Source organism: Corvus kubaryi, unplaced genomic scaffold, assembly GCF_017639235.1.
Source record: "Corvus kubaryi isolate FWS band 111438036 unplaced genomic scaffold, C.kubaryi_AGA036_p1.0 126, whole genome shotgun sequence".
Lineage (NCBI taxonomy): Eukaryota > Metazoa > Chordata > Aves > Passeriformes > Corvidae > Corvus > Corvus kubaryi.
Window position 1 is genome coordinate 30540 of NW_024580661.1, and position 25110 is coordinate 55649.

General features: G+C 42.3%; 1 protein-coding gene and 1 long non-coding RNA gene across 6 annotated transcripts; both read right to left on the bottom strand.

Annotated features, from left to right (window-relative positions):
• Positions 1 to 409: 409 nt before the first annotated feature.
• Positions 410 to 22781, bottom strand: UBE2D1 (ubiquitin conjugating enzyme E2 D1). Of its 5 annotated transcripts, none has more exons than XM_042021745.1 (7): positions 22677 to 22781; positions 13191 to 13254; positions 13075 to 13106; positions 6633 to 6710; positions 6284 to 6389; positions 3091 to 3184; positions 410 to 1416 (listed from the first exon to the last, which is right to left on the bottom strand). In XM_042021745.1, exons 1-7 carry the CDS (start codon positions 22698 to 22700, stop codon positions 1371 to 1373), a joined length of 444 nt encoding a protein of 147 aa, XP_041877679.1. In that variant the 5' UTR covers positions 22701 to 22781; the 3' UTR covers positions 410 to 1370. The 5 variants fall into 5 exon arrangements, with proteins under 5 accessions (XP_041877679.1, XP_041877688.1, XP_041877659.1 ...); XM_042021754.1 differs by having other exon boundaries at positions 410 to 2058; XM_042021725.1 differs by lacking the exon at positions 3091 to 3184.
• Positions 8213 to 13068, bottom strand: LOC121661501. Its single transcript, XR_006014991.1, has 2 exons — positions 12800 to 13068; positions 8213 to 9458 (listed from the first exon to the last, which is right to left on the bottom strand). It is a non-coding gene; the product is annotated as an uncharacterized LOC121661501 (long non-coding RNA).
• Positions 22782 to 25110: the final 2329 nt, after the last annotated feature.

Here is a 25110-nt window from a genome sequence, read left to right on the forward strand (position 1 = left end):
ATTTTTCTTTCATGTGCAAGATACAAAGAAAAACATTTTGTCATCCTTTTTTATTTTCAAATAAGCAAGAAGAATGATCGTAGGAAATCAAGAATTCTTCTGCTTTTAATCTATATTTTAAGAACTGATTGCACCTGTCCAGCAATACTGGTTTTCCACATGCATAGTCTGAAGCAACTGAAGTGCAAGTTAATGGAAAAGTTACTTTCAGGTGTGAGGAGTTTACTGTAACATTCTGATATTGCAAATACACAACCTTAACAGACTCTTGTGATTATCTCCTCCATAGATGAATATTGGTGTGGCATGGCATTAACCTAATTGAAATCCTATATCCAACAACGGGCATAGTACACTAAATCCACTAGGCTAGAGCTAGTATAAAAATTAACTGCAACCCAGTTCTAAGTAGTACATGATGCATGGCTTTATTGAACATTCTGTCTACAAGACACATACACACTACTGGCAATTCTCTGTTAGAATGTTAGAACAAGTACTTTAAGGATATGCAGGAGTTAAGATTAAAAAATTAGCCAAGGAAAGTAGAAAATGTATTTTATTTATATGGAAAAGGCTACATCTGGATTTGTAAAAGGTCTGTGATGGTGTTATGTTGCCTACACATCAAAAATCAGTTGTGAATAGCAACAAAACATTACATATCTTTCTACATACCAGTGCAATTAGTTCACATTGCAATGAAATTGAGTATGCAACAGAATCAAAACCAAGTGTTTCTCCATAATCAGCATACAAAGATTTAGAGCGCAAAGATCATTTTAGGTTTTAAGAAGTCTGCAGTCAGTCTTCAGAATATTCTAATAAGTGAAATACTCCAATTATTTTCACTATGAGCAGGTATATCTTGTCAATACTGTGCACAAGCAAGTCTAAAATTAAATGACTTACATTGTAAATAGAATCGTCTATACAGTAAAAAAAAATACAAATTATGTAACAGAACTAACAAAAAGAAACTTAAACACAGTTATGAAACAGACCATATACTTGAATGACATACAGACAGTATTCATCACATGAAAACAGCTCTTTTTCCAGCAAAAATAATTTGGTTGATTTACAACTGCATTATGGATCTTGTAGTCTGAAGATGCAGGTGTCCAACTCTTAAAAACTATAATAAATGTCTTCTGTAAAGCATACAAAGAGGATAAATATTCTTATCACAGTCATAAGGTTGTTTTTGGAAGTTTGCTCTCCCTTGCTCCAGAAACACACTTACATGGGTGAAAAAAAATTCAAGGGGTGTCACACTGAAACCATAAACTGTGCTCCACTTCCTTCTAATTTTGAAAAAAAAATAGAATTTACAGTACTCTGTGGTATATGAAAATGTCTTCAAAACTTTACATTGCATATTTCTGAGTCCATTCTCTTGCATGTCTGTTGTATCTGTACGTGCAGAAAGAAGGCATTACAGTGAAGAGCTGTTAGTGATACATTGACAATGGCCACGTATTTACTTAATATAGGTGTTATTGAGCTTTTCACCTCTGAGCATTGAGTCAAAGAACATTAAAATAGTCTAAAAGCCAAGAAGTATATACCCACTACACATTCAGTTTCTAAGGTCACCTATCACCTATTCAGGCTCAAACCCAACTTCATAGGTTTGCATTAAATTGTGTAGCATTGTGCATCCTTCATTTGTGTTTCACAGCTGGTTCCCTTATTTGCACCTTAACAGGAATTTGTTGTCAATTACTATTAAAGGCATATGCTATTATGAGTCTAACAAAGTTTACACACTTTAGTTCCATAAAATTCAGTAAAATTAACTGGGATTTTATTCTCCATTCTGCACTGCCAGCTGCATTTCAGAACTCGAAAAGAAAATTTTCCAAAAAGCATTTTTTACTAGGTTTTAAGTCTTGGGTCTTTTCCTTCTCGTATGAAGCTGATTATCTTATAATTCCATAATCCCAAAGGTAAATGTCCTTAGAGAGTTGATAACTTCCCCTCTGGTCCTTATATTTGCTACATTCCACTCTTCAGACTGGATTCACTTTCTTCTGAGTCATCCAGAGAGAAATGCTGACAAGTTTTTAAACATTTTTCTTAAGATCAGTATAGCAACTCATGTACTAATTGGTTTTCTTCTTAAGAATATGCTACCATACAAGTCTTTACATCTTTACTTAATAAAATACCCATAGATAAATGCTCAGGGGTAACCAGCCATATCTTTCATTTCCTAAATCCAAGACGAAACAAAAAAATTTAATAGGTGATCATCATAAGAAGATAAAGCTATAGTCAAGACTACACATTTTCTTACTTTCCCTAGCAAAGATAAAATTTTGAGGTTTGGAGATAGAAAACCATCCCTCATTCACTTCCTTCACAAACAGGAGGCACAACAGCTGAAATCACTAATAAGTAGGTGGGTAGAAAAAAGTTGAGCCACAAATGGGGAGAAGCTGATGCTCAACACCCTCAACTTGAACACTATCTACTTTGCAGAATGAGCTACAGAGTTCAAGCACTTGAGAAGTTACATGATTTGACTATACCAGACACTGAACTGTCAGGAAAAGGCCATTTTAATAATTCTCAGTCTAAGCAGAGACATACTAGACCACAGACTTCTGTGTAACTTCTACATCACTCCTTTGCTGTCTACTGCTCAAGGTAAAAGCAATACTCAAATCTTCCTGAATTTGTGACATGGGATGAGCCACAGGCCCCTGCATACACTGCAAGAAGTCTTCAGTGGCTCAATACTAAAAAATAGGTACCAAACAACTCAGTCAGTTCAACAGAAGATCAAAAATCCAGAGGACTGCAGTAGTGACAAATAACTCATATTTGGGAAAATGATTTTTCATGCAATAAATCTAAGATGTTACACAAAAGTGCAAAGGTTTTATGTAACTAAGTACAAAAAATTAGTTACCAACAGTTGTGTGTGCCTACAGTTTTCTAGTTGCCATCACCATTCTCAATATTTAAAAGGCTAATCCTGTAGAAATCTAGGAAAAGAGTATTGCTAAAGCTAATATAGAAGGTGCATAGCAGATAGCCATCTGCAAGTACAACACACACAATTATTTATGTTATACTCACTTTTCCTTGTCTGACTTGTAGATCTGTGCAATATCTGGTACTAAAGGATCATCTGGATTAGGATCACAAAGTAAGGAGCATATGGACAATAAAACTAAATAAAAGAGACACTAGATTAAGCAAGTTAGTTTGCTTCATTTCTGTAATCCTTTAATATATTCCAGTACACTGAAGGAGGGTGGTAGGAGGGAATTGGAAAAAGAATGCCTATTAGTATTAAGCTGTCATTTAACAGTTCTGTTCAGAAATGTTTATACAGCATCATTTTTCTAGGGCCTAAGTAAACAACACCTGATACAAGCCTAGAGAATTTGCAACCCATGGACCTGTACCTTTTGTAATGATCTCTCTCCCAGATCATAGCCTAGGAACATTAGCCAAACTACAGACTACACAGTTACCTGTAGATATTTGCTCAAACTATGCCTTCCATCTGCAGTTATTTAAAGTAACTAATGTTATTAATATTACATTGCCATGCAGTACTCTATTTGTGCATATCCTTTTCCATTTCTGTGCTGACAGTTATTCTCTCAATGATATGAACATTTTACCTAAGTGTGACTTCCATTTTGGGAAATACTTGATCAGCATTAAATACAGGTATTCACTTATAAGTTCATATTAATTTCCTGGTATTGAACTAAAGATGTTTGATTTTTTTCCCTAACATTTTCAGGCCATGCTTTTCAGGAAATTTCTGGTTTTTTACTCAGAACTAACATGCATACAAGAGCACACAGTTAAATAATTCTAAATATGTTGTGAAAGGGAACTTCATGATACAATAAGAATCTGCTGTAAAATACCTTTTTTCCCCGTGCTTTATCTTGTTACCAAAGAGCCCACACCTATTTTCAGAAGTAGAAATTTCAGCCACTTAAATACTGACTTATTTTAAGTGCCAGTAACATTAGAAAATCAGGTTAGAATACATGGTCACACCTATCAGAAGTGCTATAATATGCTGTAAATTTGCGATTCAGTTAAAAAAAGACTAGAAAGGAGAAAGTTCCATGAGTCACTGACCTAATTTCCAGTTTGGAAAATACATAATATGCAAGCAGGTTAAAAGCATATCAAATCGGAACATGAGACCAGCAGACTGCTCACTTTATAACCAAAGAAATGCTCAACAGGTAGAGATAGAAAAATGCGGAAGATCTAAAAACTTTATGAATTTTCAGTTGTAGATGCCAAGTGTTAAACCTAAGTGCCAATTTTCATTTGCTTAATAACTAGAAACAAGACAATTTTTGGATAGCTATAAAACAACTAATTTACATGAAAAAATGATACCAATTACACATTGGAGTAATTCATGTCTTCAGCAATGACTTCAGGAAACAGTATTAGATTTTATACAGCTTGTGAGATTACTGCACAGACCTGTAAGCATAAGAAGTTGGTTTTCTAAGGAGGTACAGCAACTGGACTTGCATAGAGCAATTTCCATTGGACAAAGACTCACAATTTTTTCTTTGCTTGTACACCCAATGCAATGACACTTCTAAAAAAGGGCACATAGTTTAGAGAGCTTCCAAGTACATAAGATGTGATACAACTTGACCTTTTGAGCCACATGAGAAATTTCTGTAATATGACTAAGTGTGCCTTAGCATTTTAAAGATGGGTGAGGAAAAACAACAGCACTCACATTTTAAGCAGCTTTTGAAGTGACACAAAAGAACTGCTTAACTGTTAGCTCAATGTTACAAAAATCTATAGTGCTTGTTGGGGTTTTAGGAGTTGTCCTGATTTTTTTTTTCCTCTTAAAGGAATTTTCCCCATAGGTGTTGCTAGGGGGACAAATTGCTGGGTACTTAAGAAAAACAAAAGAGGTGGCCACTCCTAACGCTGGAGAGGGAGGCTGTTTTATGTAGGCTGCTTTTCCTTCTGCCAGAGAAACCCCAGGATCCCCAGCCCGCCTTCCCTGCCCCGCTGGGAGCCGGGCCGTGGCTGCCCTGCCCCCACCATTGCTCTGAGCCTTCGCTACATTGTAGCCCTGCTCGGCCTGCCTGCCCACACCTCCGGGGGATTCCCTGTTTGGATACATCTCATCTGCCATCCCGGATTTGTGCTCGTCCCTGCTGTTCCAGCCTGCCATTCCAGCCTGCTGTTCCTGAGGGTATGGCTGGATACCGGGATCGGCTGCCCCGGGGTTTGTGAAGCCTTTGTTCCATTCCTCCCCGGGATCCCAGGCTGCCAGTGCCGCGTGCTCCCCGAGCTCGCTCCGGAGCGCCCCCTGCAGCCGCGGGGGAACCATCGCACCTGCCCCGCTGACCGGGAGCCGCCAGCGCCCCTGCCGGCTGAGAGCGGAACTGCACCCGAGGGGAAAGGGCCTGACAGACGAGAGAGGCTGGGACTGGGTTTGTGGTTCTGTTTGCTGTTACTGCCATAGTTGTGTTGTTTGTTTGACTTGTTATACACATATAGATATATAATAGTAAAGAACTGTTATTCCTATTTCCCACATCTTTGCCTAAAAGCCCACTTGATTTCAAAATTATAATAATTCGGAGGGAAAGGGGGTCGCCTCTGCCGTTCCAAGGGAGGCTCCTGCCTTCCTTAGCAGACATCTGTCTTTCAAACTGAGACAGTGCTCAAATTTTGAGAAAGTTTAACTACAGGATGAGAATATTTTAATAAATCTTTTACTGATGACTGTGAAAAGAGCTACATTCTAAAATATTCATCTTACGAAAGAATGCAAACCACCAGAACAAATTATCTCATTTTAAAATAAAGTGAAATTAAGACCTTAGTCCACACAAGGATGCTCAGGCAAAATCCAAAGAGTCATCAACAGGCAATCATGTAAGCTCACACAACATTAGTATCAGGATTTCACTTTTACTTCCAAGTTGTGATTTTGATGCCCTGCTCATCAGTTTCTCCTCAGTTCAGCAGGCACTGAAAGCTATCGCATTTCAGGCTAATTGGACATTTATTATCTTACCCAACTTGGTTTAGAACATTTCTTTGCTGTGCATGCATCTTTCTGTAATGTGACACTCCCAATAAACTGCACAAGATCTTGGATCATAACAAGAATTCCAATGGAATTTGCTTCTTCTGAAACATGCAGGATAAATGAGTTCCCACTGCTACCTTTAAGATAGTGCAATACACAAAAAAGTGCCATGGCAGTGTATGCAACTTCATAAATGCATTATCAAATCAGTGAGTTTACCTTTAGAAACAGTCAGAGCTGGTGACCATTGTGATCTCAAGATATCAAGACAAATACTCCCATTACTGTTTATGTTTGGGTGATATATTTTTGTGGTAAAAGCAATCTGTAATAAAAAAATAAATAGTAACCAAGTAACATCAGATTAGGGTTATTACATTTGTAATCCTTAACATTATCCCTTCCTTTACAGTCATGCCAGATCTGCCAACACAATTTTTTTACAGTCTTATCTGCATCCATGATGAATATGTATACTATTGCTCACCTTTCTGGTTTAACTTCCAAAATTAAGCCTCATAATAAACCTTGACCAAAACACTTTCTTTCCTTAAAAGAAAAGACTTACCTTTGGTGGTTTGAAAGGATAGTCTGTTGGAAAGTGTACTGTGAGAAAAAATACTCCCCCTTGATAAGCACTATCAGGCTGAGGAAAAAACAAAACAAATAAACCATGTTAATATATTTCAGCTGTTTTGGCGCTTCCCTTCCAAATGTAGATAACCTCCTAGAGAAAATCGATTTTTTCCTCAGCACACAGCCCACTATGGGCCATAAACTGGGAAGGCACAGAGGGAACTGAACCCTCCCACTGGCCTGCAGAGCTACAGTAGAGCCAACTGTGGCTACTGCTGCAGCAGCACAACACAGTTACCGAGCACTGCCCTTCTGGGGAGAAAAAGAGAGGGAGATCAGTAGCTTCACTGCAATGAGGAGAATACGAAAACCAGAGCAGGTCCTCCAAATCTTGTCTCCGTGCAAGACCACAGCTGCTCTGATCTTCCTCCATCCTTAAGCTACAAACATACTTACCTTAAGAAGTGGTTTCTCTTTGCAGATGCAAAGAGTGCGATTTTCCAGAATAATTCAGTTCATCATGATGATATCAGGGAGTTTTAAAACATACAACATCTTTGTGACCTGTACAAATCTGTGAACATGCATTTTGTTAGAAAACATGTGCACAGGTTTACATCCAGGTTGCACAGAGTTAATAGAAATAATTTTGTTGTATTCATCTGTTGAAGAACTTTCATTTTTATTAACTAAAAAAGTGAGCTGGAAAGTCTTAATGCTAAGTGATAAAGAGCAGTTCTGCCATTTCTGGTTAAGGGAAAGAAGAAAACTGCTCTCATTACATGGTTTACAACAACAATGTAGGAACTCAATCTCAGCAAAGCTGAAGATCAAGGTTTTGGGTTTCCTTATGGAAGGAAAGGCAGACTGTTTTTAAGTAAAACCTTTACCTCGGAAATTAACAGTTTTAGAAATGACTATGTGACTGTAAAAGGCAAAGTTACAAATGGTTTGCTAAGCCATGTCGCCTTACAGGCTCAAAGTTCAGAGAAGACTGCATAGTAAGGCAGGTTATATTATCATCATGCTAAGTCAGCACTAGGTGACCTCAGAAGATTGCCACTCTACTTCCAATTAGGTTTGAAAGGACCTCTTGCTTGCATACTAAATGGGTTTTTCAAAGTTAAACTAAGCTGAAGATGAGACAAGTTCAGTGTCAAAAAGAAGGCAAAGTGAAGTCACTCTACGTTTTATGAGAAAGGTATATAAAACAAGTTGATGATACTCATAGACAGAAGAGCTTACCCTACTTCTGCACATAGGAAGTGAATTCTGAAGGTAAGATTTAGTCCTGTGCTTCCCTTGGGCCATCAGGAAACATACAGAATGTGCACCCCTAATTTCTTTTGTTATCAAGATAAAGGATTAATATCTGAAATCTTCTGTTCCTGTATCTCTGCAGATATGGCTGAGAAAGGTTGGCAAGAAGATGCTCATTCTTATCCTTAACTAGAGACATCCGAGGAACTTAAAGCAAAGAACAGAATATTTTCCACTGTAGAATATCAAAGATGAACTGCAAGCTGGAGAAGAAAATGGAATTTAAGCCAAAATTTATGTGCTAGTATTTCCTTTACTCATGTCATCAGAGTCATTCAGGATGGAGACATTATTGGTGGCAACCAGCACATAAGCTTTTGTTAACTCTTCGTCGCTGCTTTGCCATTCACCCTTTGGCAGTGCAAGAGGGCAAGAGTCAGAAGGCCTTGGTATGTGAAACACAGTTGTTCAAGAAAAAGGTCAAAAGCATTAGTATACTACAGAAAAACAGTTGCTGCTGGGCCATGGACAAGTTGGACAACAGACTTAGTTGTTGTGACTGATCTTTCACTACTTCAGAACAACTGTGCTGAAAATGGAGAACTAGTATCAAAGCAGACACATTTCCACTTTTCTCCACTATTTAATGCTGCATCTTAATGGATTAAGTATTATCTCAAAATTTTACCTCACATAGTGACTCAGCTCACTGTCTGAACTAGAGATTCTTCTTTCCAAATTATTAGATCTGAAAGGAAAACATTAGGAATACAAACTCCTTACCAGGTTATTAAGAAGCAGACCTTCCCTCAGATCATGTTGTTCTTTATTATTTTCTTTGCTAAAATTCTTCTCAGTTTTCCTTTAAAACCTTCTGCTGTTAAGCTTTTTTGTCATTTCTTACGTCATTACCTTGACAGGAGTTGTAATTTCCTCAACTCAAGGAAAGCACCTTTCTCACACAAAACCCAGCAAAAGCACCCCACTGCCAGCTTGCAGTTCGCAAAAGCCACATGCTTTTGCCAGAGCCACATCACGGCTATCGAATAAAATAAGCTCCATCTAAAAGCCCAAAAATTACCCTCTGCAACTCTGCTCTTGTTTACATTTACCAACTTTAATATTAGATTTCACCCACTCTTCCTCCTTTCAGATGGATGAATCTTCCAGAATTGATCTGACCATCTATGAAAAGCAAGCTCTTTACTGTGTAGCCCCCATCACCAACTCAAACACCACAGTTGACTAGTTAAGCACCTCTAACTTCATGAAGAAGATGGATTTTTGAAGAGTTACAGAAAGCAACTGGTACCAGTATCACCCTGAAGTTTCAAGCTATACACAGCACAGCTGAATGTGGCTGCTGCGTTTACAGGAACTCAAACAAATCCTTCCATACCAAAAAGAGAAGCAAGGTGTAGAGGGATTCCTTGTGGAACAGGGGCATATGATAGCCCAGGAAAGTTTGGGCACCCCAGGGCTGCTGCAGGGGCACCCCAGGGCTGCTGCAGAAGCACCCCTGAAGGGCCCTCAGGCTGCAGATAGGCCAGAAAGACACCTGGCTGCCAGGCAGCCTTGAACAGCCTTGGGAAAAGTTACATGCTGGTCGGCTCCGTCGCAGCTTAAGAGGCTGTCCCGTGGGAAGAGGGTGTGAAGCTTTGTAAAGTAGATATAAGTGAGTGTAAGTAAACAATAAAGGAAGAACGATGCTCAAATCATATCGGTGTTTGTATCGTGACTTTGGCTGGCTCCCCTGCGCTCGGAACCCCACCCCCCCCCGCTAAACCTGGCGCCCGGAGAAGGGACTCGAGTGCTTTTTGCGCTTAATGCAGGTTCGCTTAAATGTGGTAAGACTCTGAATCATCGTATTGGTGGTGGAGCCTGGGGAACCAGAGCGGGTGGTCTCGAAGCCGAGTAAAGCCGGAGGCCGTAGCTCGTGTGCCTGCAGGTAAGAAGCCATGGAGTACGAGGCAGGAACTCGTCTCCTAGCCAATATTCTCTCTAAGAGAGGTGAGACTATAAAGGATCGAGATCTTAATGCCCTCCTTACGTGGGCCCAGGAACATGGTTTATTGAGATACACTTCGCTTTTGTTTTCAACCGAAGTGTGGTGAGAAGTTGGGAATGAACTGTGGCTGTCCACGATTGAGGGTGGAAAACAAGGGAAAGAAGCTAAAGCTCTCGGATTAACTTGGAGAGCAGTGACTAACACTCTCGCAGAGATGAAAGCAGAGAGGACAGTGGCCATGGCCGCCATAGAAGCTTTAGGGAGTTGCAGCTCCAGGAGTGGCGGCTCCAGGAAGGGAACAGATGGGGGCCTTACGAAGCCGCGGCCGGAGACCAGGGCGGAGTGCAGGGTTGCACAATTCTTTGGACTGACCGCGGGTAGACCGATTAAGGGAACAGCAGCATCTGTGCGCTCCCTGTGGGAGTTGCTGGATGCGGCGGGGAAATAAGTTACCCCTCCGAAGTCTGAGGGAGAAATGGCTGCAAAGATGGAAGTGCCGGTGCCCGACTCAGGGAGCAGGGCGCAGGTGAGCAGAGAAGAAATGAGCGGTCCTAGCTCCCGGCCGAAAGTGGCGGCGCGCCCCCCCATCCCCCCGCCGGACAGCGGATCAATGTCTGATGATGAAGCAGCCTCTGCGACTTCGTCATCCGCAGAAACAGCACCAGCCAGGGGTCAGCCCCAAGAGGAGGAGAACCACAGAGAGATGATGCAAGAAGTAGTCAAAAAGCTTGCTGAATTGTCTACACGGCAGGACACGCTAGAGTCCAAGGCTTGCAAAATTACACCTTCAGCACCAGGCATCCCGTGGACCTACCGGTCAAGATAGCCACCAGAACTCCTACATTCCCGTTGGGAGGACCGGGCACAGTACCTACGGCCCCTCCCTTTCCTGTGAGGGGAGGTGCAGCCATTGCCTCCATCAGCCCTGACGGGGAGGACTGACCCATTGCGAAGGAGATGGAATGGAGTTATTCGTGATGCAATCATTGAGGGTGACTGGAATGTTGTGGATGCCCTTGCCTGTCCTGTACAGATACAAGGGGACACTGCAAAGTGGGAACCCCATGACTGGAAGCTCTTGCAGCAAGCCAAGCAAACAGTCACCACGCATGGCTTGCGGTCTGAAGCTACACGAAGCATTCTGCAGTTTATCTTTACAGCAGATGTCCTGTGTCCTAATGATTGCATCAGCATTGCACAATTGTTGTTAACCCCTTCACAGTTCCTGCTCAGGAGTGGATGTGGAAGCAGCTAGCACAAGAAGAAGCTAGTAAACACCAAGGTGACACACAAGACTCACTGTATGCGATCCAAGCTGACATGCTAACAGGGAGCAGGGCTTATGGAGCGACGGTGATGCAGCTGACCATGCCCACCATCATTCATCAGTTGTCACAGACTCTTGCCCACAAAGCCTTGTTGTCAGTACCTGAAAAGAAGAAGTCTCCCTCATATGCAGCAGTCCGACAGGGGCTGTCAGAGCCATATGGTCAGTTCATCGACCGTCTGTCAGCAGCCTTGAAGGATGCAACTGACCTCTCTGAAGAGCTCCAAGAGCAAATAATGTTCCAGACCCTTGCCTTTGAAAATGCTAATAGGCAAACTAAGACAATTCTTGCCATGCTACCCCAGGGAGCAGCAGGTGCTACCTGTGCAGAACACTCATCTCAAACAGCTGCATTTACCGCAACACTGCAGAATGTCCTGCAACAACAGGGACAAGTCATTGCCGCAGCACTGACCAGAGGGGTGCCCAGCAGGTGGTGCCATGCTACGCATACAGGACCCCGAAGCGAGAAGGCGCAGTCAGCATCGGCTCCTGAGAAAAGTGACGCTGCTACTACAACAGCTGGAACTCTGGGACCTCTGTCCCGAGAAGCCTTGGGAGAGGCTGCAGACGCGGCTGAGTGAGGGGGCTGAGAACTTGCCAGATCCACCACTCTCCGTAGCAGGGCTGAGAACTTGCCAGATCCACCACTCTCCGTAGCAGGGCTGAGAACTTGCCAGATCCACCACTCTCCGTAGCGAGACCCTGTGACGAATATAACAGCTGCCCTGGGTGGTTGCTAGGGACTTGTGGGGGGTGTCAGGGAACCCTCTCCAAAGGCAAAACCAAGAAGGGGAGTTGCGTAAATTCTTGGGTATAGCACCAGACCCAGAGGTAGAGTGGGGAATTGTTTTTTGACTGTCTTGAGACAAGGGCATTGGTGGACATCTTCGATCGGCTGTCCGCCCATTTAGATCAAGTGAAGGCAGTTAATTTGGCTAGCATGTATGTTTTTACCTGGTGCTTCAGCAGCCAGGGCTCACGCAATTTAATTAAACTTGCTTGCTGGGCGAGGGATGAGCTAAACGTAACTTCACAGATGCTTGACGAGCTAAGCACAGATGTTACTAGTGTTAGGCATGCAGTATTACAAAATAGGGCAGCCATCGATTTTCTACTATTAGCTCATGGCCACGGCTGTGAAGAGTTCTAGGGTATGTGCTATATGAATCTTTCTGACCACTCTGTCTCAATTCACAAGCACCTCTCTGACTTCCAGAGGGGCCTACACAACCTTCGGGAGACAGACGACCCTATTGGAGATTGGCTTAAGGGTCTGGGTATCACCGGATGGCTGCGTACCTTGGTAGTAGAAGGCTGCCGATTGCTATTTGTAGTTATATTAGGCTTAATAGTATTTGGGTGTATTTTTTTCTTGCCTTAAAGCAGGGCTGAGAAAGATCATCAACCAGACCTGGGTTGCCCAAAAAGAAAACGGGGGATATGTAGAGGGATTCCTTGTGGAACAGGGGCATATGATAGCCCAGGAAAGTTTGGGCACCCCAGGGCTGCTGCAGAAGCACCCCTGAAGGGCCCTCAGGCTGCAGATAGGCCAGAAAGACACCTGGCTGCAGGCAGCCTTGAACAGCCTTAGGAAAAGTTACATGCTGGTCGGCTCCCCTGCTGCCTAGAGGCTGTCCCGTGGAAAGAGGGTGTGAAGCTTTGTAAAGTAGATATAAGTGAGTGTAAGTAAACAATAAAGGAAGAACGATGCTCAAATCGTATCGGTGTTCGTATCGTGACTTTGGCCGGCTCCCCTGCGCTCGGATCCCCTCCCCCCGCCCCCGCGCCCGCTAAAGCAAGGTCTTACATTTTAATGGGCATGATTCATATACTTACAGGTCCCATAATAGTTGCTTGCCAATGAAACACTGAAAGTCAAAAGATACAACAATTAGAGATTTTCTGAGCCTTTTCAGAACTGAAATGCACTGAATGTACTAGGAAGAGCTTACAGTCATCTCCAACAGGTCCAGCAGAACAGTGGGCTGGTGGGTCTCGCTGCAGATCACTTAGTTCCTGCAAGAAACACAGAAATATTTGAAAGACATGAAAATCCATACCACTTGACAGCATCTCTCCAAAAGTGGGAACACAAACCAATTTTATTAAACCTGTGGGCATTTTTTGCGGTATCTTGATTAAACAATCAATACTTGAAATGCCCATTGAGACTGAAAAAGTTTTCTTGCCAGATGGCCTGGAGCTAACATTGTGCTAGAAATTAACATCTGAAAGAATTTAAGAGTTGCAACCAAGTTCATAGTTACGTCAATGTACTTGAAGGAGACAAAAAAAAAATAGAGTTTCTTGATTAGTCTGTAAACTCACTGTTTAATTTAGTTAGAGGCTAATCTGATTGTTCTCTTAGCTTTTGATTTTACAAAAGTTTTTGTATTGTCCTAGTCTATGGACATCAGCTGAGCTAAACTGGCTCATAAAATCTTTGCAGCCTGCCTGGAGATGATATACGAACATAATATAAAGGGTCCTAACTAAACTGGGAACTAAAGGAAAAATATTAGCTCTACACCTTATTTATCATACTTTGATTCAATTCCCTGCAAGCTTTTTTTTTTTAATGACTACTAAAAACCTCCCAAGTTGAAACATATGCACTCAGAGAAGCTTTGGATGGTCAACTGATTTATTTCTTGTGCAGTAGTCCACACAGTCCCAAATAATTTAAAATTATTATGTGATTATACAAACCCAGCTCAGCTTTTCATCTGATTTATCATCACTATTTCAAACAGAAAACAAGATGGGCAGTAATGTTAGTTCATCTTCCTTGTTTAATTCAATACACTACTTTTGATGTCTGAACTTTTACTGTACTAACTTTTTCCAATTCTAGGCTGATAGGAACTGTGCTGCAGGAACTTTAATGACTACGTGCAAGTACTTCCTTTGAAATAAGTTGAAAGATGTGTGTTAAATCACTGTTTGTAAATAACTCACTTCCCTACTCAAAACCTCTGCATTTAAGTCAACAATAGACATAAGCAGGTCTGTGAGTTTACCTTAAGAAGTAACACCAGAAACATTTCCACTCAAAATACATTAGTCAGGGCAACTACTTACAAAATCAAGATTTAAACTGGAACTAAGTTTAACTCAAGTGTAGAATTGGTGTACTTAGTGTGATCAGACCTTACATACAATTTGAAGGGTTAAAAATCTGCACTTCTTGACTGCTGTGATATATTTTTCCATTTATGACATCCAGTAAATATTTTAACTCAATTTACCATGGACCTGACACCTAAATTCAGCCAGACTTACAGGTTCACTCTTGACCCTGAAATCAAAGAAGAGTACTGCACCATATCTTACTACTGCTCTGAAGTCACTTCTCACAATCCTTGTAATTGAAAACAAGAGAGACACTTCTTTCATATACTGAAATAGCTCAGATTGTCAATTGGCATTACTTGTCTGCACTTTAACTTTATTCTGTTGGTGACACTGTATGCTGATCCAGAAACAACACTCTGGGCTAGACTTTAACAAATAAAGGCACTTTACAAGCGCAGTTCCCGTTTTAATCAGAGGATTCAAATTTCATTAAGGAGTGATTCAGAGAACCAGCTATTTATGCAAAGCCAAGCCACTGCCACTACACACAGGGAGTCAACAAATCTCAAGTTTCCAGAAGTCACCAGAGACAAACATAACCAGCAGCAGAGGTGTTATAGGCACTGTTTTCTCTAATTTGCAACTCAAGATCTAACCTAACAAGAGAAGTTTAAGTCTTGTACACTCACTAAAAAAACCCAACCAAAACCAAACAACTACACTACACTGTGCTAAAACTCAGAACTCAGACTAACAATCATGCATTTTATAACAGCCATTGTTGAGTATTAAATTCAAGGCAGTAACTGGAAAAATATGTAGATTAAACTTTTCAGAATATCTCTAAAGTATATGCAAACATTCCACATGCATATGAGAACTACCAGGCAAATTTTAGAGTTGCAAGTCTGAACAGTGCTTTTGTTGCTAGATATATTCATCCAGATCTTTACGTATCACAAACCCACACAAATTGGTTTTCTTTCATACGTACACATGTATTTAAGAATTAACAGAACTGGGGAACACTCCTTGGGTTTACACTTCAATTTGTTCAGGCTAAAAAGGCACTGACATTTGTTCATGATTAAAAAAAACCACCCAAACATTTTTAATTGTACATTATGAGACCCAGAACTATAAACTCCTGTTATTACTATTTCCTGACAATGAAGAAAAGGTTCACTTCAATCAACTTCACCAAATGAGAGCAATGTTCACAAATACATTTGGAGAGCTTTTGCAGCTATGAAACATAAAACCAGACCAAACTTCAAAATCAATAGAGCAAATTCAAGCTGTATTTTGCAACCATATGAAACCATAGTGAAGTTGATGTGGTTTCCATAGAAACTTCGCGGCCAGCACTGCCAGGCATGGTCACAGAATGCCTGCTAGTAGCTGCTTGGCAGTGGCCAGAGACTTGGCAGCAGCTCTCCCCGCTGCCCTGCGGCTATCCCACCACTCTTTGCAGCTCAAAGGCTGCGGGCAGCTCTTCCCACTGCCCCATGGTAACATGATCCAACAGTATGAACAGTTTGAATATTTACATACAGAAATTCAGATGAAGCTGTGATAAAAACAAAGAACTATTCAGCTTTATATTGTTGATTATGCTGTTTAAGCTTCGATTCAAAGCAAAATTATCTGGAGAGCTGTAAGATTTAGGCTTCAAGCTTTCCTACACCTTTTAAAATGGTGCAAGGAGACACTCAGATGTCCCTGAGTCAGACTGACCTGCCAGTGCCCAGAACTGAACACTGCAGAACAAATGTGAGGCTCCTCTAAACACATGTAGAAAAACTTCTTCATGACTTTACATATTCACAAAAGAATGAGATGTTGAATACCAGAATTCTTTATACAAAGCACAGATGATCTTTACAAGAAGGCCAAAACTTTGCTTTGTCAAGGGACAAGGCTGAAGACTTACAAAGCTCAAGGTGCTGAAACCTCATCAAGAAGTGCAAGATAACTGCATGTGAGGCACTACACAATCAACTCTAGAGATTCCCCTGTAATTTTAAGTTAATTGGTTACAGCAGCTTTGTCCAAGTTTTATGGATTATTGTATTATTATGTAGCTGCATGACGCAGGCCTGGTCACTTCAAGGGTCTGTACAAATACTTTTAGTCACTGGTATAAAAAATGCTGGTGAAAGACATGTACACATGCCGACAAACAGGATCTATAGCTCAAAACAGTGCAGATTCATTTTCAAAAGAGAAAGTCACCACTACTAATATAGTGTAAACTGGTGCGAGATCTTTTATGAGAATATACAAACCCAAAATTCTGTCTGCAAGAGATGCATCAGAAGTATGAGTTATTTCAAACACTGGTGAACATCACATCATAAAAGCATCGCTCAACAGCTCCAACACATGCCACACTATCCCAGTACAGCCAGGATAAACGTGTACAGACAAAAATACCTAAGCTAGGGACAGTGGTAGGAATAAATCTTCTAATCCTCTCATACAAAATATTACAAGGTAGAATAGAATACTAATGGTTACCATACTACTGGAGATAGGCAAAGCCTCCAAATTACCACCTTCCTTTGCACAACAGACATTCCTGAACAGCTCTGTAGGCAGCATGAAGCAAAAATTCAAGTTTACAGCTGTAAAAAACAGGCTGTGGTAAGCTATAAATGTTTGAGACATTTCCAAATGTGCAGACTAATACCCATGGTCAAAGAATAATGCAGGATGTATTTCATAAAAGTATGAATTTGAAGACTGCAAGGCCATTTTAACACTTACATGCTTGGTTAGCATCCAGGCCTCTCTCCCAAAAAGCTATTGGAACAACATTGCAAAGGATACTTTGGTGACAAGGAAATAAATGTTCTCAGCATAGCACTCAGGGACACCCACTGACTATGAGCATGAGTAGTTAAAAAACAAACAACAACAAAAAAGTCCTAAAAATGTCTTCTTTCAGTCTAAAAAAATTCAGAAAAAAAAAGACTGCAGATTATCTGAAGACCAAAATAAACTCCAGACAGCATCACTGAAAGCTATTTTCATTCTCCAATCAACACAAAACCACAACCAGAACCTTTCTCCACACTGTTATTTAAAATACAGATTTTTATTTGTCAGCTGTGTTCTTAATTTCTTGCACAAAATGCACTATAGACCACAGACTCATTTCCTACCAACTCCATGAGTACACTGCTGCTTGGAACCATTTGTCAAAAAAACCCACAGTGATCACACATAAGACTTAGTTAATTCTCTGGTTCTTCACAAATTTGGTAAATATAAGGCACATATTTATCATAAGATTTATTGCTATAATGGTTAGCCAGTAATAAATATTCTATTTCCATACATTGTTTTAATGCAAAAAAAAAATAGTGCTAAATATGTAATATCACAGCTGAGGTTTTAAAAGCAAATTCAAACATTTTATGTTAGAGTCAAAAAAGTTTCCTTGCTATGTCCATTACCATCTAAAGACTGCAGGTTTAAAGTCAAAATCTAAACCACAAATATCAATAATTTTTATTTGAGTCGATTTACAATAACAATAGTTATTTTCAACATAAATTTTCAAGTTAGTATATCCTGTTAGCCTAAGCATATATGAAACACATACTGAAACACAGAGACATATAGTTCATTGAAATAAATAAATGTTTGAATGCTTCTGCTCTTACTGAGTCATAGGAAAAAAACAATCAAGCATTATGTACCAATAAGAGAAAAACAACAGCTATTTTTAAAGCAGTGTTCAAATCTATCTCCTTTCTGGTTTCAAAATGTCTTCTAAAATCTCTTTAAGTCCGATTTTTTTTAATGCCTGTAACAAAAGTATGTACTGGTTTTGTACAAGACAGCCTGAGCATTAACAAGCACATCAAACTCCCACTGACACTGGAGGAGCACCCAGGTACAGGACTTATGATGAAAACAATCTCAGCTGTGATATGGAACTAACAGGATGGCAAACTCTGCAAATTAGGTACGTGGACAAAGAATTCAGAACAAGAACCCCAGAAAAATGGTTCTGCATAGGACAGATGGGCAGAACTGAGACCTACACACTATTCTGCAGAACCTGACAGTCTGAATTATTTTCCACCTTGCACAAAAGTAATGGTATCTCACTTTCCAGAGGTGGCAAGAATAAAGTCTTCTTTGCACAATATTCCTTCCCAACTAAAACCTACACTATTTGTTTTGCCTTCATCATTTGCAATATCTGGAATTTACAATGCTCACAAATATATGTTATTCTTTCACTGCCCCAAGGAACATCACACACAGTGCAATCGAACTTTTTTGACAGTGTAGAAATACAGTGCCTCTCTTATACAATGGCAAAGCAAAGCACTGACCAGGTAAATGAACACAGGCTCCTCAGCTTATGATGAGTAGAATCCCCCGACCCTAAACTCTCTGAGGAACTCTGAGATGACTTTGTCATGGAGACACTGCTGACAGCTGTGCCTGCAGAGCAGGGCTTCATGTCCTCACCATTCTTCCACCTCCAGCACTAAGATCAACATACTTCCACCATGTGCAGTGATCAGCTTCTTCACTGGTTACTTAGATGCCCATTTTTAAAGAAAGCTCCTGTAGTGGTTTGGTCCAAAATACTCATTACTGTTTATCTTCTGTGAGATAAGAATTAGGAGAAATGCAAAGCAGGCACCAAACTTGAAAGAATATAGAGAAGTTTATTAACAGACCTAAAAGAAGAAAAAAAAATTATACCACCTTCAGAACTCTCCTCCTCCCCCCACCTTCCTCCCTTCTCCCACTGACAATGTAAAAAAAACAACCCTTAAGATGTTGTCTGTTTACCACTTCCATAATAACCTTGTTCAGTCCATTTAGAAAGAGAAGTCTCTTCTTGCTTGTGCTATGTAAACATTATCACAACGAGACAGCCGCCCACTTCCAAATATCGTTCAGTCCATTTAGGAAGAGGAGTCTCTCTGCTCGCACTGAGTCCCTTCCCCCGACTTGCAGCTTTTCCCGCAACTGCTTTCGAGGGTGCACTCTTGAAGTTTTTTGGGGTACAATTTTAAGGTTGAGCCGTTCAGAAACAAAAACAGAGGCCCTCCTCCTTCCCTGGGAGCAAAGGGTCTTCCTCATCTTCATCTTTAGGACTATCTCTGGGAGCATCTCTAGGAACTGAGGTTTCTCCTTTCCCATTTGGAGCAAAAGTCCTCATCTGGTCCATCTCTCCCTGTCCAAACTTCTCATGCAATTACAGCTGTGTCAGCATCTGCCTATCTCACCACAGGTGCTTTTGCTTACGAGTTGAACACTCCACCCCCCATATCTTCATGAAATTACAACAGGATACTCTGATATATCATAGCTTCACAACAGAATTTCAGCTTTAAGCATCTCCTCTCTCTCTTCCCTCAGGTTTTCAGCTCTTCACAGCAATAAAAGGGTTAATCTCACCTCGGCCTTGCAGCTTTGCAGCTGGAATGTTGAATTTTTCTTATCGCAGTGGAGAGGGGGGAGAGCCCAGCCGCTCCGGCTGCCCACGGCAAGGCAGTGGGGGGGGGGGGGTTTCCATGGCTGGAACAGGCCTATCGGCTCCAGGATGGCCGTGGCCCGACCCGGCCTGGCCCAGGCAGGGCCTGGCTGGGCCCGCTGGCCCCCACACGGGGCCCGCAGCCACCTGTCCCAGCGCTGGAAATGAGAGAGAGCTTGGGGGGGAGTTTGCCTATTCTTAAATGTGGATCACAGAGGCGGTCACAACTTTAAGTGGCTTAGAGAATTGTCCATATTCAAACTGGCCAGCTGATAGGTTCTATCAGGTCCCAGAGGAAGCTGTAAGCACCCCTTAGCAAGGACATCCCTTCCGGGACTATGCTTGCTAACCTATGACAGCTCCCAAGCGCAATACGTCTTTCTGTAACTGGGGTACAGTCTTGGAAGTTCACATGCTATCCTCCTTTGAGGAGTCCCTTGAGGACAATCAACCAAAGGCAAGATGCAATGACACAGACCCAATGGCAATACTATTTAGAAATCAGTCCCAACCAGTATGACAAAAAAATATGTTTACTAACATGTTGACGTATTGTAGCTTTGCTTCCTTTGTAGGTGGTGTCATACTGAACACACAAATTATCAAAATTACTGTGAGCAAACACTCAAGCTTGCCACCAAAGTCCCTTACCTTTGTTAAAGCACAATTCTGAACCACCTAAACCCGCCCAAGCTTAACTTCAGACAGAATGTCTAGACTGACGAGCTCCCAAGCAAAACCACTGTGTTTGCTGAGTGTTTTGTTCTCCAAAGAATTCCTCTAGGCACTCTGTGAAACCACATTTCCTCTACTCCAGATCTTATCCCTTTCCTATCCCTGGGATTCAACATAACTATCAACCTTTACAGCCAGTCTGAAACACCAGGAAAGTAGACGAGATAAATAGATGAGATAAACACACCAATATACAAATACATTTCATCTACCATTAAACTTCCAGTTCTGTGATTTTTTGGGAAAAATTTATGTATTACAGACACATCAAAGCAGTTTGTCTTTTCAAACTTCTCCCCTTCATTATAAGTTTCCATTTGAAACAAACCTATTTCCTTGCCATTCCCTTTTCTCTTCTACTTCTCCAGAGATAGGCTGCTAGCCAAATCCCTCTAGTAGAATTTTTTTCTTCCCCTGGAAAGGCAGCAAAGAGTGATGAGGGTAGTTAACGAAAAAAAGAAAACCAGCAGTAGTCATTTCTGCAGCAAACTAGAAGCAAGCGGTAACTAGTTCTGAATTTAATCTCAACTCTTCTTGGAGGTCCTCACCCAGTTTTGGGTAGAAGTTATTGTATAACCAGAAAATCTCATAGCACCTTGCAGTCAGCAGGTTGGAAAGCATCGCTTCATTTTGAAAGAGTAGAAACAGAATTTAATAAAGCAATCATGATGAAAGATACTTTCATAAAATGTCTAACCATAATTTCACATCTATCAATGTTCTTAAATGCCACATTAAAGAAAATTGTGGCTTTCCAATATGTATGAACATCTCTAAAGCAGAAAGAAAAGTTACACAGGGAATGTGATAAAAGTATGAAGAATAATCCTCTTCTAGCAGGATCTCATTTGGAAAGCCACAAACCACCACTCCATCTCAAAAATACTAGATTACCAGACTTTCCTATTTGTCTGTTTGCTTTAGCAGAAAGAAGCTGAACAAGAAGTGGAAAGAGATAGTATTTAGAATAATCGTTTTCTTGAAACATGAAGGTAAGGAGATGTTCTATAAGAGGTGGGAAATTAAAATGGCAACAAAAGGCAAACCATTCCTATAATATGTAGAAGCACAACAAAGTTATTGCTAAGGAAAACCACTGCAGTTATTTTTTAATATTTGATATAATGGTCAAATGCAACATTCACGACAAATATGTGATATGAAGGAACAAAATGTCCCTTAATTGCACTACCTGTAAAGGCATAAGCTTTGCAGCATGAGACAGGACTACCAACTTCTGGTAGAAATCCATCCAAATAAGTTGGTACCTACTGTAGGGTATCCCAAATCTGCCTACTGTGGGGTTAATCGGTCACTATAAAAACCAATTTCTGCAATACCAGTGGCTTCCGAGAGCAAAAGGGAATCCTGAACAAGAAATTATAGCACCGTCACATAACCACGGTAGCACTAATGCCAACTAAACATGGCACATCAACAGCAACCAAACACCACGGATTCTGTTTCACGGCCACGGCACTAACCTTAACTCCCCTCCTGCGCTGGTCACCCTCGATACCTCTCTGTACTGTACAGTGATCAGCTCAGCCTTGCCAAACAAAAGGAAACTAGGAATTCACAACTTGAACCAGGCAATTTACAAATATCAGCCCAAAACACTACAACTGGGATACGTTCAAAGGTCAGACCAAAAACTATGCTGACAGCACTTCTTAACCCAGGCAACAGCCAGCCGTGCAAAACGGCAACGCAACGTTCGGGAGACTGATGCCCCAGCGCCTCTGCTAAAGACCCCCCATTAGGACCTCGGCTTTCTCCGCTCCCGCACGCCACTTGGAGCATCGCGGCTGGTCCACAACCGGCGCGTTAAAGCACCGACTCGGGATGCGGGGCCTTCAAAGAGGCAGAGAGTCCCGAAACCATGAGGCGGCCGACGACAGCCCCCCTTCTCCGCCTCACACCCACTCTCCTTCCCCGGCTGCCGGCGAGGGAAGGACGGGTCCTGGTGGAGAAAGAGCGCGGCAGCGGCTGTCGCGATGCCTCTCGTTGAGCCCGCTCAGGCCGCCGCCACCACCTCGGGCAACAGAGGGGCGGCTCCGGCGACTACCCTAGGGCGGGGGGCCCTTTCCGCCCCCTCCCACGGCTCGGCCCCACTCACTTTCTGTATCCGCTTCAGGGCCATGGGAAGGCGCGGCGGGAGCTTGGGGCGGGAGCACGGCCGCGGCGGGGCGGGGCAGGCGGCGGGAGCGCGCGCCGTGGAAGCGGGAGGGGCGGGCACGCAACCGCCGTGCCCTTTGTGTCCTCCTGCGCCTGCGGAGCCGCGGCCGCGCGCGGAGCGCGCCGGGAAGCGCAGTCCGCCGGCAGGGCGGCGCGCGCGCCCCCTGTCGGGCGGCGGTGCGCGGGTGCGGAAGGCTCGGCCGGGTCCCCGCCCTTCAGGGTATGCGGGGCTGAGTGGGAAACAGCGAGTGTCTGTGTCTAATGAACAAGGGGGTGAAAATCGCGGCCTCCGCCGGCACGCGGAGAGATGAGGAACTGCATACAAGGAAAATGTGTGTCGTATTTATGACTGTGTGTGAGAGAAGCAGAAGACGTGTGGGGTTGAAAAGGCTGTTGAATAGGTTATAGAATCATTAAAGTTGAAAGAGCTAAGATGGAACTTGTGTGGAAAAATCACGCTATAAAAAGCCAGTGTCCATGGGTGAGGGTATGAGTGTTAATATCTTTGAAATGCAGCTTAATGTCTCTACCAACTTCAAGCCACAGGTTTCTTACAGAGCCCAGACAGTTTGACTCCTGAAACAGACAAATGGGTCCATACAAGCCTGAGTTTCTGAACTTTGGGGGAACATTACACATTCAAGGGGGGAATATGTGGTAGGCAGTTCGGGAGTCTGTACCTTCCTAGTACCTCAGCCGATGGGGAAAGCAAGAGGGCAACACGCGGCCGGGAGTTTAGAGTAAAAGGAGGCTGTGTCCTCCAAAACCTCGAGAGAGAAAACCCCACGGGCATATGCCCCAGTGGACTCTCTCCCTTTATTCAAATAAAGTTGCAGGACTCCTCTGTCTTCTTTGTGGACACTGCCTTTTCAAAGTGTGGCTTTTCCGCTCAATACTTTAACAATCTAGTGCTAGTCATCCATTTAGAACTTGATGCCAAACTTTAACAATCCTGCCATCAGTTACCATGAAAGCCGTGGCTGCACAATTCTGCAGGCAACAGAGCCTCAGTTACCACGAGAGCAAACAATGAGGCCACCCCCTTGCAAACGGGTCAAACGTTTTAGCTCTAGAATTCCTTTGGCACAGCCCTGTTCAACATCCACATACAATTCAGATTTCTTTTCTGAGACTGGCTAAAGTTTTGCTGTCTTTCTGGTGTCCATACCACAGCATTGGGGCTATCTTAGTTTAAAAAGTCATAGAACAGAAAGTCATTAATCCAGGCCCTTCAATACCCTATTAATCCTAAAAATTGTCACAGCTCCCCTTCAGTTCTGGGCAACAGCACCTCCAAGATTCCCTGGACCCCCTTGGGCCAAAACACTCCAAGCCTTAAGTCAAAATGCGCCCCAAACATTCAACCTTTCTCTCCATCACCTGTGCCCTCCCTTCAGATACTCCAAGTCTCCCTCCAGCCAAAAAATTTAAGCAATTTCACAGTGGCTTCCCCTACCACTTCCTCCCTTTCTCCCAATAGGAGGGAATCATTCACATATGGCAATAACCTAATTCCTGGGGATGAAGTAAATTCTTTTAATATCTTGCCCAAATACGACCAGTGCTTCACTGTATCCCTGTGGAAGGACCATCCATGTATTTACTATTTTCCCTTCTCCCTTAAAGGCAGAATACTGTTTACCATGCTTTGTAAGTAGGCATCCCCAGAAAGTGTCTTTTAAATCAAGTACTGAATAGAAGTGGTGTGAGGAGGGAACCTGGTTCAAGATGGTATAAGGATCTGGGACCATGGAGTGCCTGGGTTTAATAATCTAATTTATTATTCTTTGGTCCTGCACCTATTCTACAGGTTCCATCTGATTTCATAACTGGCAGGAGGGGAGTGTTATAGGGAGACATACATGGCTCCAAAGACCTGCCTTTAACAGGGACTCAGCAACAGGCTACAACCCTTTCCTTCCCTCCATTGAAAGTGGGTGTTGCTTTTTAGACACCACTTGTCCTAGTTGCCTCAGTAACTTGGAGAGGCTCCATATCCATATTTCCCTGGGACTGCCCACACTTCTGGGTTCACTTTAGCATAAGCTTTATCAGGTAATTTATGCAGTGTCACAACAGTGCTAACCTCCTCATTACCCCTCACAACACTAACCCACATTCCCAACTCAGTCATCAAATCCCTCCTAGTGTCAGGAAAACTAATCCATGATGTCAGAGGTTTATGTCAAAAAGGAGACAGAGGAGTCCTGTAACTTTATTTGAATAAAGGGAGAGCCTATGGACATTTTCCAAGGGGTCTCTGAAGTTTTTGGGGACGCAGTCTCCTTTTGCATTCTAAGTTCCCAGCCGCATCGCCCTCTTCCTTTTCCCCATTGGCTGAGGTATTCAGAAGGTGCAGCCATCTCAAATCGCCT